Raw genomic sequence first — 19588 nt, 5'->3', positions numbered from 1 at the left:
TTAAACAGAAATCATGAAGATTTGGTTCAAAGTCAGAGGAACGATTTCCAACCACATCTGAAAACACAAAGTGTTTAGAGCTGTTTCAAACGGCCACAATGGAGAAAAAAAGCCTGCTGGCACACAGAGGTGTGAGAGATGTCGTGTTATAAGATGTCAGACATCAGAATGTGTGGGAGCAGGTTTAAGATGCTGCTCAAAGATCCAAGAGACACTGGTAGAAGCGTCAGATGTCTTGTTTTGTTTGACCAACAGTCCAAAACCAAAAGATATTCACTCACAAACCAGAAGCAGAAAATCTTTTTTTAGAGGCAGGAACCAAATGACAAATACACAATGGTGTTTCAGAGCCAATGTCTCAGTCACTACTCATCAGTGCCCAGTCAGACCAAAGGTATTAGAGCAGTGAATCTGGATGAGTCATGTGACCCACTACGTCGGGACTCACTCATCTAAAGGGCTCTGGAGATACTCACCAGGAGTACAAGCGTACAAACCTCCTACGTGAGAATGAACAACAAAAATGGAGGAATAAAAAATGAGGCTTTAACCCGGCAACAGGTTCATATCTGAGCCGTGTGAACAGCAGTAACAGCTGCTCCTGTTCCTCTGGCAGCGAACACCTGCCGTCATTCAGGGACGTTTCCCAGAGGCCTCTGCTGCAGCCACGGCCGGACATCTGGACGGTGAATGAATGAAACTTCTTCATATTCGATCATATTGACAGATGTGTGCAGGTCATTAAAGCAGTGCTTGTCTACACCCACAACCTGTGAAATACTAATGAACTGGAAGATGGAACAGGTCGGACAGGTTTATGGTAAATTTCAACTCACAGATTTAAACAAGATCAAGGTTTTTTTTCATATTTTTCAATGAAGTCAGTGCAGGAACACAACAGTTTTAAAGGTGTGTTTCTTTTAAAGCCTGAATATTTCAAAAATCTTTTCATCTTGTCACTCCGGAAAAATTGTCGAGACTGAAAATAAACCAAGATGACATAAAGTTTAAAACTGTTTATTTCCTTACTTTTCCTCCTCCGTTTGTTTTATGTACCTGTATATATATATTTTCTTTGTGGACACTCATTTTATTTTTATCGACAACTTGAAAAACACAAATCAAAGATTAACGTTCCTTCTTGATCTTGGAAACAGAACAAAAATTCAACATCTTTGGTAAAGGTCCTCTCACAGAGCTTTCAACCACAACTCAGTCTTCCTCTATGGGCAGAGTCACTTCTACACTTCGGTCACATGATGACTGGGTACGTTTTGGTTTTTCTAGTAGACATTAACTTCCCCCAGATTAAGGTCGACTAAGCATCTTTTGTAAATTTAGGATCAGCAGATTTCAACAAAGCTTTTCTACACAACAAAAAGACGGAGGCACCACTGGGTCATTTTTGTTTGGAATAATAAATCATTTTACTTCCAACATAAAGACTCTATTAAAAGGATGTAAAAAAAACGTAGCAGGCAAAAATGCACTCTAAATACACATTAAAACAGTCGCAATTATGGGTGGATGAATAATAGCTGCACTTCACTGTCATACTTTCCAAATCAAGTTTTTTTTTTTAAATAAAAAACATCACTCAGTTGAATTTTGACTCACTCTCACTGGCTTTTTAAGATGAGATGATATTTCATATGTCACATGTCCTCTAACAGAACAGTATTCACTGCCAGTCAGAACTTTCTCCGGGCCACGAGAGTTATGAAGATCAAAAGGCATGTTCAGCTTTCATCACTGCGTAAAGCACCAAACTTTGTGAATCATTTTATTATAGAGCTGTGGTCCAAGTACAGTGGTGAACGTGTATCCACCTCATCATTACAGCACATCCTTTCATGTGCTCAGCTGTTTAACAGCATTATTTGAAATTTGTCATTTCCACTGAGTAAACATCCCTGCGCAGTCTGACTTGGACAAACTGAGCTGGCACGCTCGGCTTGTTATTGTATTCATAATGAAGGTGCCACAAAGGCTACCTTCGGCCTATTAATGAGCCAGTCAACGTTATTAAAACTAATTTTATCATCTGTAGTGAAAAATGAATGACTTGTGTTTGATATTGTTGGCAAAACTAACAAGGAGAAGTTTGCTTTGATCAGGAAAAAATCTGAACCCTGTAGGAGAATTTAATCAGCAACAATGTTTTGGCTTCAGAATATCTGCATAGAGAAAAAAAGAGAGTTGATTAGGTTAAAGGAGGGAGGGAGTAGAAGAGCAATAAAGCGAGCCCATACCCCAAAGAGATCATTAAGTTAATGGATTGCTGGTGGCTAAAAGCATTACAGCGTTGGGTAAAGATCTGTGGACGGCCGAGGCCGAGGAGCGCCACGCTGAGCGACGATGCCGAGCGCCGAGAGCCAGCTCAGAAGTGACGAAGGGCATTAGCAGCCCTGCATCCTCCAGTCTGCAGCTGGTATTAGCAGGCACCGAGCGCTCTGTCAACACGTATTACTCCACACACAAATCACCCAACTGGCGTCAACACTTTGCCTGTGCCACAGCAGGAAAAACTGAGGGGAAAGAAAGATAGGAATTTTAAGAGGAATAACTCATGTTCCTCAGAAGTGATAAGAGAAAGGGAGAATCATGAGCATGGTTTTCAAAGGGTTTACAGTGAGCTGGAAGCACAAGGAATACACACTTGTTATTTAAAACAGACAGAATCAGGTTGAAATATCACAGAAAGTAGATGTTGTAAGAAACTATTAGCTGATATATTCTCCAGGGCAGCTGTTAACCTGACTGTACTCTAATCCTTCTGGGCTCTTAACGCCCGACTATGACACACAAAACCTGAAATAGGGGGATATCCACAGAGCTTTTCGACCACCGTGAGCTTTATGCAACAAGACAAACAGTATCATGTAAAAGACAAGAGGATCACTGTCACACGCCGAGGATCCGACACACACACACATACATCAAAGGCTATTTATTGTGTTTGTTTAAGCCGTATTGTGCAGATCTTCGCCCTTACGCTGCTATCCGGTGACAAGCGCGGGGATTTGTCTGCTGCATGTGTACGTGCAGAGCTGGCTCTGAGGCTAAGGAGCATCATTATGGACTAAACACAACTAAAACAAAACACAGGCTTTCTGGTGCCCCACAGTCTACCCAGCTGAGGCTCGGGAAGAACAGAGGGGGGAGGCTGTCTCAGTCAGTATGAGAGAGAAGCAGCTACGTAAAACTCAGATGATTAGAGTCTAAGTAATTCATTGAAAACTATAGTTGTAAATTCCTCAGACCCACCGGTGGCTCCATCTTCACAGAGTCTTGTTCTTTGGCCAACTTTGTTCAAACTCACAGAACTTTACTTTAGATTCTGGAGAAGATCCTAAAGTTTCCAAAACTATTAAAATGTCCACTTGAATTTTAGGGAAATGGTAATAAAGTAAAGTATACGACATCGAAAACATTTCTCTCTGATGTGACGCTGCAGCCATTAAAAATACAGCATCATATAGCTTTAATCAAGAGTTGGAACGAGCTGATTGAGAATACAGACTGCATGTGACGCTGGTGTAAACTGAAGGGAAGGGTTCAAGAGTTGAAGGGATTAATTAGCATCATCAGATTCAGAGTCAGTAGAAGTGACTATGTGGTGGTAGTAAAGTGAGAAGAAGGAGCCTGACTGCCAAGATGTAAAGCAGTCACTGAAGTTTGATGCCAAAAGATGCACAGTTCACATCTCTTCCTCAGGAAATACCACACCACAAAGTCCTGAGTTCAAACTGTAGAGAAGTGCTGATGTCTGTATCAGAGTTAATATGCAGAACAGATTCATGCTGTATAATACGGTAATATTCTTCATGAGGCGTCTCTGTGGAAGCAGCTGGAGGAGCTGACGCTGAAGCTAAATTCAACTACTGTTCAGTCTGTGCTGAGAATATTGTTTTGTATTTTTTTGAATATTTCCATTTTATGTCACTTTATGCTTCTGAAAACTATATTTACTAATATTTTACATATAAAAGCAAAAAACATGAGTTTATACAACATGATGCACTTCAACAGCACACGTTTCCTTACATGTTTATTTATCAGTGTGGTAATCTAACATCTTATCACTGAGGGGTCATAAACCCATAACTTTTACTTTACTACTTTATAATACGTCTGTTCTTTCACTTATTTAAGAACTTAAACACAGGGTTATTTCTGTTATTCTTAGTATTGATACTTTACTTACACTGTATATTTTATATATAAAACATTAATCTACAAAGCAACTTGTAACTATAACCGTTAAACAAAGTGAAGTAAAAGCTCTTGTTCTTTTTCTATTTGTATTATTTTGTCTTTGCTGTGAAAACTGTTTTTTCTCCAGACACTGAGGATTTAATGAGCAGCCTATAGGTTGTTTTCTCACACTGATTCTGATGTATTTTAATGGCGGAGCGTCAGCCTCTGCTTCATCCAGCTCCTCTCCTCAGCTCAGCTCCTGCTGGGCTGCAAATGGAGGGTTTGTGAAAGAGTGAGAACTGTTTGCAGCTGCTGATTCCTTCAATCACTGAATCTCTGCTGCTTCCTTTATCAGCTTGTAATGGCTCTGATGTGATAAGACAGGGCTGGTTAACTGGGGGAGAACTACTGACCACATGTTGTCTATAAATGAGAGCTGATGTTGGATCATTGTTAAATAAAACCAGCAGTTTTAGATCATCATCAGATCCTCCTTTGTTTCTAGAATAACACAGTATTACACGTAATTGTGCTATGACATAAACCAGACAGCATCGTGCAGCGCAGAGGTGCCTGACTGGAAAACGTACGTGATGCGTAAAATGGTGTTAGCGTGAGAGCCGCGCATTGTGCGCACTGTGGCAGGTGACTTTAGGTGTCCGACCGCTCAGACTGGGTATAGGTGATCAGAGGAAGGAAAAGAAAAGCATTTACAATGATTTCAGTGTCGTTTTATTGTACGAATATAAAGAATAAATAGCAAATTTCCTTAATTTACAGGATAAAACAAGTCACTGATTGACGGCTGGATCAATAATCCACGTTTAACTCTGAGGTCGATCTGCTTCATCCAAATATGGAAAACAGCGAGTCCTTACGTGGCTCTATGCGCCATATCTCCATAAATACAAAATATATAACCAATACTCTCCACAAATAAAGTAGACTCTGGTTACAAATAATACTGACTTTGTACAGGGAGTTATATATAACTGCATGGCACCGCATATACAGAAAATACATTCCTACACTCGGTAGTGCATGTGAGAGAAGAATCACAAAAAATGTTGAGCTTATAATTTCTTTCTGCTGCAGAGACTCAGCTGGAACAGGAGCATTTGCAGTCTGTGATGATCGGATACTGCACAGGTATCCACGCGCATTTGAGTCCCCCTTTCCTCTGCACGCACCTCCATCTCAGTATGGTCAGGTGAGTCGAGTTCGCAGGTTTACACACCATCCCCTCCGGAACCGAACACGACCGTTTGCTGAGGCAGCTGCCCACCCGGACGAACCGCGGCCAGAACCTGTTCCCCAGGTCGGTCCAGGTGTACACCACCGGACAGAAAGAGTACGCCCACAGCCACTGCTGCAGCCGCCGCTTCAGTTTCTTACTGGGCTTGTGCTTCTTGCCGAACTGGACGTCGAAGTCCATCGCTCTAATTTCCTTCGGCAGAACTCCGCCGGGCTTCTGGATCTCAAAGTCATCGAGTTCATCGTTCCCGGTGTATTTGTCCTCCATGGGCGGTAAAACGGACAAAAAGCGGCTGTCAAAGTCTCCCAGGACGCTCTTCAGCTCGGTCTCGTTAAGGTCCCTCTCCCTGGGGTCGAACACGGGATCGGGGTCCTCTTTTAATTCCACAAGCGGCAGACTGTCGCTCGGGATGGGGCGGAGAAGGTAGTAGTGCTGACAAAGTCCCCTGTCCATTAGAAGTCCGAGCGACAGGACCAGGAGATACATGGCCACGCACTGCTGAGACTGATCCATGTCAGACGGTCCGGCGGTGGGTTCAGTGCGCACAGGGAGCTGCTCAACGGGCCACTTTGTTGTGCGCAATTACGCGTGAGCCGTATCCAAACCCGCGTGTTGAGTGTGCTTTAAAATTCGCAAACTCCCATGATGAAAATCCGTCAGAGAAATGAAGACAGCAGCATCAAGGGAACTTAGTTTTAGTAAGAAACTGTGTGACAAAGCTCTGGTGTGTCCTCGGGCTCCGTGCGCGCGGGCTCGGCATGATGCCCCTGTTGTCTCCTCTGCAGAAAAGCGCCGAGCGTAACCCGCGACCTCCGTTATATCCTCCGCACGGAGCGTGATGTAATTCGTGTGCCCCTCTTTGAATGTGGGTTTGTTGTCTAGGAGGAGATCCCCCAATACCTCCTTCTTCCATCGCACTGGAGGGTGGGGGTGGCCGAGGGGAAGGCGGGGGGGGGTGGGGGGAGGCAGGGAGAGGAGACGCCCCCTGTCGGTTTTCCAGACTTCTTTAAATCAGTCTCTCAGTAGGACTGACTGGTGAAGTCGTTCATTCTTCAGGGGTGTTGGTCATCTGACGAACACCCAGAACCTCCGCTAAAAATACTAACTAGGAAATGTACAATCACACTCACAAGTACATTTTCAGGTACTTTTACTTGATTTAAGTGCATTTTACTTCTGCTCCTCTAGATTTATCAAACAGCTCGAGTTACTTTGCAGACAAATATTAGTTCATAAAAGGTGACTGACTGATTTTAGTTGAAGGATGTAACAGTCTATAAAGTCATTACATTAGCAGCGACAATATTCAGCTGCAGTTTATGTGTTAATGCAAAGTAAAATAGAATAATGACACTTTTACTTTTCATTCTTTAAGCACATTTTGCTTCGACTTGTACATTTTGAATGCAGGACTTTTATTTGTAATTGGATATTTTACCATTTGAACTCCTACTTTTACTGAAGTGAATGACCTGATTATTTTTTAACCACTGGTAAAAGTTAGTTTTAGAAACACGCTTCATTCGGTTCAGAGGTCTGAGCTTTTCCACCGTTCACACTGTTCCTCCCTGATCTCCTCTGTCTTCTTCTAAAGTCTGATTAAACTTTGACAGATTAAATCAAAGGCATGGGCTCAGTAAACATCAGCTTGACGCCCACTTAATGTGGGTTTTTATCTTTGAATCCAGCTTGCAAATGAAGAATATCTGTATATTATCATAATAAAGTACCGTCTGAATTTGGACTGTGACTGTGTTCCTCTGAACAAATCACCACTGCAAATGCATGGAGCTGCTACTAACTACAGGACAACATTAGTCTACTCTGAGACCTGCACTGACTGTGTTGATGACAGGGAGGAGAGCTCAGTCGCTGTCACGTCTCTTCCAGTGTTTGTCTTTCAAATAAAACATAACCTGCAGAAATATCCAACCTAAATAATCCAATTTACTCACAAGTTCTTTTTCTTTGAGCCGTTAATAAGCAACAACCAGCTCGTGGGTCGGTCATTAGAGGCTGAATTTTTAAAGTGATGCATGAGACAGCTAGGCTATGTCAGAGTTTTGGGTTTGAATATTTCACTCAGTGTAAATATCATAAAGCTTCAGTAACGGCAGGAATAAACTCATGCAGAATCGATGTGAAACAGTCAGACAGTGCAGAATAAGATGATTTTAAAACCCTGAAACAAAAGAAGAAACCTGGATGTTAAGGGTCTTTTTCTCTGACAGCAGAACAGTCTTTTATTAAAGATGGCTGGAGACAATCTAACGAGACATCCTGGACAGGAAACAAGCAAAACCATACGACCCAATTAGCAGAACCTTCCACTTGTTTGACGAAAGGTACGATTTACAGCCTGAATATGAGATGAAATGGCCTGTTAAGTAGACTTTTTGCAGTGTATTTACTGCTTGTGTCCAGTTCAAGTGGGACAATATTTCTGCCTGTAACGGTGCCACAGCGAGCCTCTCAATAAAGCCGGCCAAATTAGCTCCCAAATAAACAACGCTCACTAAGCAGCAGCCATGGAAAGTATCACAATTTGCAAACCTGTCTAAACTCCTGCTCAGAGAATCATTCTTTGAAAAATAATTTAATGGAAGAACTTAGCCAGCTGCTACATCAGCCATAAACCATCCGCTTTAGATAAATGCATCTCTGTTTCATTTTGAATGAGCTAATTCACACAAGCACTTGAGCACACGACTCATTTAGTTTACGGTCGAATGATGGTGAAAAGTCTGGAAAATGTCACCCTTATATTTTTCATCTGACCAGCACGTATCATAAACCATCGCTCCCACAAAAAAAAAAGCTTGACAGATAGGCTCAATCCAGTGCATTCACACGTGAGACGGTGCAGAGTAAACGACACACACAAACCTCATGTATGTGTCTGTGTTTGCATGAAATACTCAGAAATTCTCAGATTTTTAATGCATAACGTCAACACAGATCCAGACCAATCACATGCTTTGTCTTTGACAACTTCAATGAAGTAGCTGAATTCACTCTCGGCACTTAATCACACTCTTGAGGAAAATGAAATTGGCATGTTTTTCCTCTTAAGAAATCATATTTCACACACTGGAATATTTCATTTCTAATGTGGCTCCATGGGTGAAGTCCAAATATGGTTCTCATTAAGTGTCATCAGGATTGCCAGGCTCATTTAACGCCAAGTTGTTTTTGTTTCTTCTAATCCTTTCCTACTGTTTTACCACAGGAACATTTTGATAGTGAAATATTCCTCCTTAAAAAGACAGGCTACTTGAGACAGACGCCTGCTTAATTGAGGAGTTTTTTTTTTATTCTTAAGTTAACCAAACACAATTCCCTTTGGCTAATAAACCATTCGATGTAATGACCCCCCTCTTTTTTTTTTTTGCTGGGTCTGGTTCTTGAAGACTTTAAAACCTGCGCTTAAGGATATGCGTTCAAAATGAATCTCCTTGTTCGAGCCGTGCGCGGGTCATTGTGGCCTTCCCTGCTGATTTCTCATTTAGTGAGGAAAAGCAGACTTCTCTCTTGGCAGACACCTTCAGCGCTGGTACCAAGAAAAGGCACGCTCAGGTAGAAACAGAAAGAACTCTGATAGCTTTCATCCATGCAGGAGCAAACCACAAAAGACCTGAGATATTTAGATTCTTTTTTTTTTTCTAAGCGGAGTTTTGAGGCTGGGTGTCTCCTCTGCAGCGGCTCTGTGCAGGAGGTTATCAGCGACATGAAGCAGCTACAGTGTCATTCAGAGAACACAAAGCACCTTTCACATGCTTTATCTCCATCAGTGCGTTGTTTCCCACTTCGTGCTAATTGAGGCCACGCTGCCAAGCTGAATACACACAGACGTGAAGTGGGTGCTATTCTGTTTACTCTGGCACTCGGGAGGTGTGCAATTTGCTAGTTTGTTTAGCACTTTTTTCCATTCCTCTGCAATCCAAGAGCACACAATCACAATAATCACTCCTGCTGTGAGCTTAATTAAAATTAATTGCTACTTCTGACCACTGACCATGAGTCGGATGGCAGATTTGCATTCTTGCAAGTCACCATTTTTGTCCTGTGTGAGAAAACAAGCACCTATTCTCTGTGTCATTTTCAGTCTTGTGTCTCCTGCATCAACCTAAAACATGAAAATCAAACTGGCTTCAGTTTAGCAACTGCTCCTCTGAAGATTTCTGTTAAATATTTCTAAGGTTCATTTTATTAAACCTAAATAATAAACATGTCAGATAATATACCATTCAATGAATTTACGTTGAATCCATACAGAGTTATCTTCAGCTTGTAGACAACACTCATAAATATCTGTGGCTTTTCACGAGGACTATAATTAGCACATTTAGCTCATTTTTCCCACAGGTTGCAGAGCTGATGCTCAAAGCACCTAAATCCTGGTGAGAGTGTGTGTTCCTTCCATTCCTCCATAAAGTTTCACAGACAGAAACTCTGCATCCAAACAAAGTCATTAAACCCAAACTCAGAACAAGGTGCTCAGTGATCCCTCAGAGGACTGGATATGTGTTTATGCCCACAGGTGACAGATGAGATTATCTGTATCTTACACATGAAAACAGCATGACAGAGCTCTTCAGGAGAAGCTGGTGGAAAATATATTTAACTTAAAGTCTCACATGAATGTAAAGTAAAAGTACTGAAACTGGTCAGCTGGTGGCATGGTAGCAAGTATTTTTATGTTCTGGCTCCTTGCTCCTGAACTATGAACTCTTCTTTTAACTTCCTCCCCCTCTCTGCCTTTGGCTCATTGTCTGAACCAGTTTTCCTTCTGCTATAATCATTTTTCCACTGTTTTGAATTTTATTGAAAAAACTTTTTGTCAAGGTCGATCTAAATAAAACTTTATGCAGTGCATAAACTTCCTAGATTACAACTCATGCCAAAAATTCTGATCACACATTATGTGGCTGTGATGAAAAGTCACACTGGACACGAACAGGACGTGAGGCCCGCGGTTTGACTCGGTTTTTACCAGGAAGCACCGTGCTGTCGTCTCAGAGGGTGATGCTTTGACTAATCAAATACATACACATGCAAATTTGTGAACGCCGACATCCTTGTGACGAAAGATAAAACGATGTCACCTTCCAGAGCTGTACAATCCTCTCAGGATTATAAATCATCACAACACACCTTCACCAACAGACCCTTTCCATTTTTTATTTAACACAGGGCTGTTTGTTTCTCTGTGTATGTATGAAACAGACAACAAAGTCTTGCAAATATAGCTTCAACTATATGAGCAGCCGAGTAGGAAAAAATGCTCACGTCAGCCTCTAAGCCAGAAATATTGGGAATTTCTTACACCCACAATATCTCTAACGTGGTTAAAACAACTACAGACATGTAAACAAATCTAATTACCATGAGGCCTAACCACGTTGATATGACACATACACACTCAGACATTCCTGCTGCTTAAATCTAGCAAATGAAGTCTGAAGAGAAGCTGAACAAACAGGACTTTTTCTTAAATGTCTGACAGTAAAATCTCCATTATCACAGCATGTTAATATCTGAGGAGACATTTCAACTGCAGCTGTAACTGTGGCATCTTTCAGCTTTTATTCCAAAATTATTGTCAAATTATTTTCCCGTAGCTCCATTAATGGCCACTGTATCAACTACAGTCGGCTTGTTCTGGTCAACATTCACAGCCACCATACACTCACTCTTACATCAGCGTGTTGGCCTAAGATCAGCCTTTATTTTACTGGAATCAAAGTAAATACTTGCACTCTTGATGGATGATTCAGCACTCCCTCAACCCGCCGTGTGACATAAATGAAGCCTGACGAGCAGCACAGACACACAGCAGGCGTCCTCTGCAGCCAGCGGGGCGTTGAGCGCATTTCAACGTCCTGCCCGAAGCTGAGGCGTTGATCCCCACATGGCGATCTGGCTGGATTTCTACAGATCTTCAGAAGCCAAAGCTGCAGCCGTGCCAGATGCTCCTGTGAGCGAGCGGACGGGCCAGGAGAGAGAGCGTAGCGGTGGTGGTTGGTGGTGGTGGTGGGGTAGAGGGGTGGGGGATGACGGGAGGTCGCGGTGTCTCTAGCCCCTAAAACACAGACGGCTGTTTGTGCCATGCAACACCCCCACCGACCCCACCTTGCTCTCAAACTCTCAGCTCCTAATTCACACTTCATAAATCAAGACGGTCTGTCCTCGTGTGAATTCATCTCTCTCTGTGCTGGATAATAGTGGCACTATTGTTCCACCAGCAGGATTCATTTCAGAGACATAAACTACCCTGGAGGCCGATGCACAGCCTTGATAGCTCTAGCAGCTCCTGGATGTCCACACGGAGACGTCGAGGCCTGAAATTGCAGTCCTCCGTGTCAGGCCATGTCTGCTTGGTTATATTTTCAACTCCTCTGGCAGCTAAAATAGTTCCAAAAATAAGAACACTAATTGGCCAGTGTTTATTTCTGTATGGGAGAAATACTCTAAGTGTTTTTAGCAGGTTGTTTGTGGCACGATGGTTTAACAGTCAGGGCTCACTGGGAGGTACGGCTCAGTCCACTGCATGGAAAAAGAGCCGACTCTCCCCTTTTTTTAATAAATAAGCTCTTTTATACGAAAATTGGTAATACAGTATAGTTGTGTGTGAGTCTGGCAAGGCAGCGTGTGACATCATGAGTGTTGACTCATGAGCAGATGAGTGATGCACACTGAGCTTTTTGCCTCCTCTCAAACTCATGTTCAGTGCCACAGAAAAGCAGTAAAGCCTCTCTCTCTCTCTCTCTCTCTCTCTCTCTCTCCTTCTGTCTGTCTCCCTGTCTCTCGCTCCTCGTGCAGGAGTTGGGGATCTGGTAATGAAGCAAGTGTTTCTGTGGGTTGTGAGGGGGGCTGTCAGCTCCACACACAGCAGACCTCTGTCACCTGTTGCCACCAGCGGGAGTCTCGGTGCGACAGGCACGGAGCCAAGCACGGCGGGCCAGTAGCAGGGCCCTGGCTCCACCTATAGACAGCTCAGAGGGTGATTTACTCTGCCTCCATGCAGAGGTGTCTACGGACGCTCGTGTAGCAACAGGAGCGGCGGCGGCGGCGGCGGCACACAGCCTGGCCGACGTCTGCGTTCTTAAGTGGTGTCTCACTTTAGGATTAAGCGGCAAATTCTCACTGAATTAGCTTGGGTAGAGAAGCAACCTCGAAGTGGACACACTGAAAAGGGGCCTGTGGACCACAACTCCAAAGCATGGACAGTGATGAGGGAGGGAGTTCAGATGTTTTTCACACGTCTGACAAGATCTGAATCTGCAGTAAAACTCATGTCCTAAAGTTTAAAGTGTGCTGCTTTTGGTCATGCAGCTTCAAGATGCTGTTTTTGCTTTCAGTGTGAGCAATGAGCTGCAGTACAGTACAGGTAAGATTCCTGCCTGTTTACATGAACACAGAGGAGAAGAAAAGGAACTTTCTGGTGTATTTCCTTAAAAATTCCACACTGGAGACACAAATGTCCACAAGTGACAGCAGCATGATTCCCACAGGAGGCTCAGCAATATAAAAACAACAAGTCAGGGTGAGTAGTCAGAGTTTTTCAGGTGAGCTGGCTGGCTCTCTGTGAAGCTAAAAAGGGAAACACTGCAGCTCAAGATGAGACAGAGCAATGAAGACTGACAGCCAGAGGAACGGGACCTGAGTTGAGAGGGGGGTTCGGGGTTTGGGCCTGCAGCGCTGACTGGCCGCTGCAGCAGCAGTCAGCGCTGCAGTGGAAAGGGTTAACACGAGACAGTAAAGTGAATCCAGATGTGCTGTTATTATTAATATCTCTGGCTGATGAATGGGAAGGTAAAATTACAGGCGCCAGCCAGGGAGGCCCCGTGTGTTGCCCTGCCACCCAGGCGCTTCCCCGGCTCACCTCCAGCAGCAAATCGGGGTGAGAGACCGTCAGCGGGTCTCCACGTGGCTTCAGCGTGTCAAACAACCAGGAGGCAAAGCAGCCAATTAGACAGACAGGCAGTCACTTTCACTGGTCAGAGCAACGGACGACAGACACATGACTTCATACCTCACTTTCATCTCAGTCACTGCTCTGTGTCAAAATGAAGGAATGATTCCATAGTAGCGTCCAACCAAAAATGGGTTTCTGAAGGACAATCTATGCAGCGATATACTGACATTTTTTGGAATGAAGCACATAAAAAAATATTCCACGTTTCCAACAGAAACAGGATTAAGACACTGGAACTAGAGCTAAAACTGACGGTCGACAAAAATTAGATACCAACATTTAAAGGTTTGAGTTTCTCATATTTGCTGTTTTTCTACCAGGAGGCTAAATACCTCCAGACACAACAAGCAAGACTAGAATTAGAATAAGAATAAAATAACCAAGTTATTTCAAACACATGAATGAGAAATTAACCAGAAAGGCCACAGGTCTGTGTGTTTGAGCCTCTGTAAAGACAAAATCAGCTCCGAGCTTGATAGGAAGGAACCAATAATCACTTTATTGGCTCTATAAGCTCCTCACACCTCCTCCAATTCACACCTCAGTCAGCCTCTGTGTTGGTTCAACATGTGACTGTGTGGTTGCTGTGAACTCAAACAGACGTGGAGACAGACGGGATTTCACACCGTTTCTGGGAGGCAGAATTTTTTTTTTTCTCTCTCTCTCTCTCTCTTCCCCCCCTTTTTTCTGTGTCCTGTTATTTAACAGAAGCTCTGCTGGTTTAGATTAAGAGTTTCTCAAACATTTTCAAAAACCCAAACAGACACATCACAGCTTGAGACCGCTCCCTTAATATGATGTTTGCGCTACAGACAGACAGACAATCATATGGTGAGACTTTTTACGATTTAGCTCAGTTTACCCAAAGTTTCATTTTCAGACTAGTTAACCCTCCTCTTTTAGTCTGACGCATGTTTGTGAACAGTAAATCAACACAAGTGCTATCAGACTGCACCGAAAAAGAAAAGAGAAGATTCATTTATGCATCTTGTGATGATCAGTTTACAGTTTTAGAGCCTGGGTTGCACATTTTTCTGAGATAATTTGACTTCTAAAACTCCTGGAAAAGTCTTGAATCCCAGGCCATTTCCAGTTCTTTTTCTTTTCAGCCGCCGTTTTCCACCCCTGAACCCTCTCTGCAGTGGATGTATTTAAAAACTGTAGCGTCATTTTCCCATGTGGACGGGGAAAAAAAATCTGCTGGTGCCGTGGCTCAGGAATTACATTTGGCCCTGCTTAACAGCTACCATTTATGACCCATAATCAAATCAGAATTTACACTCATGCAATCGACTGACGGCTGATCACAGATTTGATCATGTGGACACCCGTCCTGTGTTTTCAGCCGAGAGTCAGCGGTGACACAAATCAGTTTAACGCCACTCCTTACCAGATGATGTCGGCTCATCCATGCTGCCACTTTCTGCACTTTCTTATCCTGGTCAGGGTTATGACAGGCTGGTTGGTGCTTTTCCCTGCACGCTGTTCCCTTGGGGGAGAGGCCTGGAAAAGTCTGTCACAGGATGATGGAGGTAGTGCCAACTGAAAAAGGAGTAAGAAGAGACACACACATTTTTTATTGGTTTTGTATTTCAGTGTGGATGGTGAACTTTAAGAAGACAATATAAAAATGGAGACTTTCATCTCCAGAACAATGAGACATTGTCATTTGTTTAAATAACTTAAACAACCTATGGTTATGCTGGAAGAGGAGAGTTACAGGAAGAGGGTCTGTGCAGATGGAGGGACACACACTTGAAACTGGAGTCAGTGTTTTGTCTCCTACCAACAATCAACACTGGTTTCTTTAAACCATCCTCCCTCAAACTTTACCACACAACCGTAGTTTACTAAACTTAACAAAAACTTCATCATACAGGTTTTTTGGAACTGACAAACAAGTTATTTGTCATTTAGCTGAGAGGATTTATTGCAAAATGCCAGTGTGGGTGAAACTCAATATGATATGAGGCAGACAAGTGAAGCTGAAACTCAACAAAAACCTCAAGAAAAGTGTCAACCATCATTAACTGTGTTTAGAACTTTGTGTGTAACTTTGACCTAGATGCCTTCATGAGCCCTGGACACTTGGTGGAGTCTAATTGGTTCAGGTGGGTGAAGCCTTGTGAGTCAATACGTCTAATAATCAAATAAACTCTGAGCTCTGACAAAGTGCTGCAACTTCTGGTTTAAGGTGCACGTGTCTTTTTAAAGAAACTGCTCTGTCTACAAGAGCAGCAGACGGAGCTGCACAGAGGAGAAGCCTCCTGGCTGATGGAGGACGCAGCAGAAGCAGGAGACAGAGGGGAGGGTGTAGTAAAGGGTGGTGGGAACTGAGAAACAAGCGTAAATCCAGTAGGGCAGAGATGGAGCCTGGCTGCCCACAGGGGCTGTTGTTTTAACCGTCCGACGCACGGCTGCAGGGAGGGGGTGGTGCAGTGGTTGTAGGTGGGATTTGGAGGGTGGGGTGGAGGGGGGGGTGTCCCTCTCGGGTTGCTGCTGTCCCCAAGCAGTCCTGTGGGAGCTGCCTCAGCCAGCCTCTCTGTCGCTGTCTGCCCCCCACCTCCACCACCACCGCCGCCGCCCGGCATGGGGCCCCCACCATCCCTCCACATGACAGCTCAGAAGACAACCTCACGCTGGCTTTACTCACCCTCCTTTGTGCATTTTCAACACAGGGATACCAGACAAATTATGCTTAATGACCGGCGGTGGTTGCCAGAGGAATGGCTCCTTTGTTGCCAGTGCCAAGTGTGTAAATGTTAGGGTGCAACCTTATACAGTCACCCTCAGTCCTACCGAGCAGATGCCCTCTCTGTTGCTGGAATAAACAGGCTGAGTATATTTCCCAAAAATGCTGTCTCAAAATGACAACCAGTCTCTCAGGTCAGTTAATCAGCGGCTTCACACCTAAACGAAGACTTTACCTCTCTGGATAAACAGCAATTAACAGATGATTCTGCTCTGTTTCTGTTTCAGTTCAGTGCCGTCGTTCCTTTGCATGTTACTACGCTGCCTGTTAACGGTTTTATAATGAAGCAGTTTGACTTTTGTTTTTGAAAAACGCTGCATACTATAAATAAATTCCACTTACTAAGAAAGAAACAAAGGTAATCGTCCCGTCAGGATGGTGGTTGATGACTAATGAGAAACCATTAGCAGAGCAGAAATCAAAGGGAAATGTGTCTGAATCTACACAGTTCCTTATTATTTGTAGCAGTTTGTTCCTTGCAATCGGCAGTGATTAACAGCCTTCCTCGTCAGCAAATCATGATGAAGATGATGCTTATTGTCAGCAACAATGACAGTGTCCTACTAACAAGTACTGTGAGTGTATCCCCAGTTACTCGCCTGAGCCACAGAGCTCCATTGTTGTCCAAAAAGTGTAAAAAAATAGATCAGTGTTGTACGGGGTGACATGTTCCTGCATTACCATGAACACACACACTAGTTTACTTTGAGTCAATCACATACACACACCATCCTGCTGGCACAAATACTCACGAGAGCAACAAATGTGGATTCATTCCTGCTGAAAATAGTCCCCAACAAATGCACTACTTGCTTTAAAGCTTTAAACAACAACACTATATATTTATTGTTATTTATTATTTATGTTTTTTTAATCACAGGACTTCTTACTGGTTTTATTGATTCTACTTGGTGCAAACAGATTTTCTTAGAGACAATAAACGTCTGAGCTGAGCTGTCTTGATAATTAATGAATGAATTCTGCACTAGCTTCATTTGTAGATTTCTTGTTCCTAAACTTCAGTAACTCTTAAAACAGAACAGTACTGCAGAGTCTCACAGAGGTCCAAGCTCTGATTTATCTCCGGCGGAGTTAAATTACAAAGAGACTTTCAAAAACAGGAAAATGTTAATTGATTTCTAATCAATGTAACTGAGCTGTGTGGTTAAGGCAAATACTACGAGCTAGGATTTCGACTAATTCCAGAAGTCTGAAAAATGAGGAGTGGCAGAGAGAGGAGACTTTTTAAAAAGCTGGAGTCAGTCTGATTGCTCCCCAGGGAGACATTTCCACCCAAGTGTCCCACAAATGACATGTTTGTATGTAACGTAATATGCTTTCTTTAAGAGGTGACGCTTTAGTGGGAGACACATTCTTCCCAAGGGCCCTGCAGTCAAACCCTGAAAATGCGTTGGTTGTTCTCCTCTGTCTTTCTTTTGTCAGGCATAAAAATACTAGTGAGAGATCATACCTGCTCAGGTGTCTAATTAAGTTTGATTTATACACCCTGCTGATTCACAGAATTCCTGGAACGCCTCCAGGAGCATAAAGAAGTCCCTTAATTGTACATTTATTTGTGCATGCTGCATGTGAAGAAAGAAATTAACTATTTTCAAAGTGGAATTTAATCTGATTTTTTAGAGGGATTCTTGTGGGCAGATTTATTGGACTATGAAATCACACATCTGTGTTGCACACAAGCAAATTAACGGGCAATTTGTACCAATGAGATCTGTTTTAGTTTAAATTAGACCATCACATAAACACAGAAACAAAGACATTTTCCACTGCTTCAGGCTGAGTGCTGTTTGTTTTCTGAAGCGTTTTTCTCACGCAGAACTCAACGTAAAGACTCCAGCAGACACCAGTTGCATTTGTGTTTTCTTTTTTTTTTTTTTTTTTTTTAAAAGAAAGTTATAGTATTTAGATCACACCCGTGGATGTGGCTGCAGAGCTGACACTTTTATTGGACAGTGCCCAGATGCAGACAGAACAGATGGAGTTTATCTTTGCAACGTATCGTGATGAGTGCAACTCTGACAAAATAAAACCAAAGCCTTACAGGCAGCAGAGAAGAGGAGTACACCATAAAGGTTTCAATTTCACGGACTCCAAAGAGGACAAACATCTGATAAGATCAAGTCTGCGCTGTTTGTTGATGTCTGTTAATTTGTTGGTGAACTGTGTGGCTGTCTTTCCTACTTGTACACAAGGAGAAAAGAAATGTTTGGTCTGGTAAATTAAACTGAACCTCATTTTGAATTCCACATCAAGAATCACTTCTCTGCACAGCTACACGACAATATCACATTATTTTAAGTTACTCTGGCACGAGTTTTCAGGAGGTTTGGAAAGAAATGTCAGATGTTTGTAACGAATCTGAAAATATCACTGAATGTTTGAAAGAACAGGGATCAGGACTCTAAATTTTTGTATATAATGTATTATACATTTATACAGGACTGAGTGACGTGGCCACATGAAAATGTTTGTATCAGTTGATATTGATAATAATCACGATAAAAGTCAAACCACTGTTTCTCTCGAGTTTAAAGGCTGAGTTTAGCCAAGAAAAACAGAAACTATTCTTCTGATCAGAACATGACAAACACTCGCCAAACAGCGGAACATTTCACCAATCTGAAAAGAGTAAACACTAAAAAGGACTACAAAGAGAAAGTCTGGAAGATGCCCATGTGATTTGACTCGCAGACTCCCACAGAAACAGGACTGTGGATTTTGTCCCCTTCAGGAAAGAGAAATCACTTTGGAGGAATGATTACAGCCATCAAAAACTCTTTTAACGCACATATGCTCATTTAAGTGTTGTTTTAAGAATAATTGTGAAGCAAAGCCAATTATTTGGATTGTTTATGAATCTTTTGGTCTATAAAATATCCATCACAATTTCCCCAGATCTCTGCTGAGAGCTCCCCGTGTCGTCGCCCTGCTGCCTCCCTGTAGCATTTCAGATCTACAGCAGATAGACGTCGGCGTCTTTGGGGAAAATCTAGATTGATAGATGGTCTGCTGTGTTGTGACATGGCAATTTGGCATGGAATGGTGCACTGTCACCAAGGTCCAGTGATCAAAGGAGTCACAGGGGTCAGCAGGACACTTCACAGTCTTCACACCCATACCAGCCCTCCTTCAGAATCACTGCATATTTCTCCTTCTCGTCCCCTGCAGTGTGAAGTCAGGAGGTCTGACTTCTGCCTGCAGACAAACTATTTCTGATCTGGAAGCTGCATTTCTGTTAAACTCAAGTTTCCAACTTGGTGCTAAAATGATCACTTCTGACGTGTTTTTGCACAGAGCCTCCCTGAGATCACTTGCTAATTAAAAAGCGGGGGTCCCAAAATAAATGTCATCTTCTTTGGATTGTGTGTTGATAGGGTTTGAG

The 19588-nt window shown here is 42.9% G+C and overlaps 1 protein-coding gene and 1 long non-coding RNA gene across 2 annotated transcripts in view; both read right to left on the bottom strand.

Moving 5' to 3' along the window:
• The window catches only part of LOC108874456 (uncharacterized), a 42165-nt gene that overhangs the window by 8047 nt on the left and 14530 nt on the right, over window positions 1-19588 (bottom strand). The window contains exon 2 of the long non-coding RNA XR_001959684.2: window positions 14824-14975. This is a non-coding gene — a long non-coding RNA (uncharacterized LOC108874456). The remainder of the gene's footprint in view (window positions 1-14823; window positions 14976-19588) is intronic.
• Window positions 4910-6367, bottom strand: LOC108874440 (noggin-like). Its single transcript, XM_018662899.2, has one exon. The coding sequence runs from the start codon at window positions 5966-5968 to the stop codon at window positions 5300-5302; it is 669 nt and encodes a 222-aa protein (XP_018518415.1). The 5' UTR covers window positions 5969-6367; the 3' UTR covers window positions 4910-5299.

This window comes from Lates calcarifer, linkage group LG11 (assembly GCF_001640805.2).
Source record: "Lates calcarifer isolate ASB-BC8 linkage group LG11, TLL_Latcal_v3, whole genome shotgun sequence".
Lineage (NCBI taxonomy): Eukaryota > Metazoa > Chordata > Actinopteri > Centropomidae > Lates > Lates calcarifer.
The sequence above is the reverse complement of the archived record's forward strand: the minus strand, read 5'-3'. Positions and strand labels throughout refer to the sequence as shown.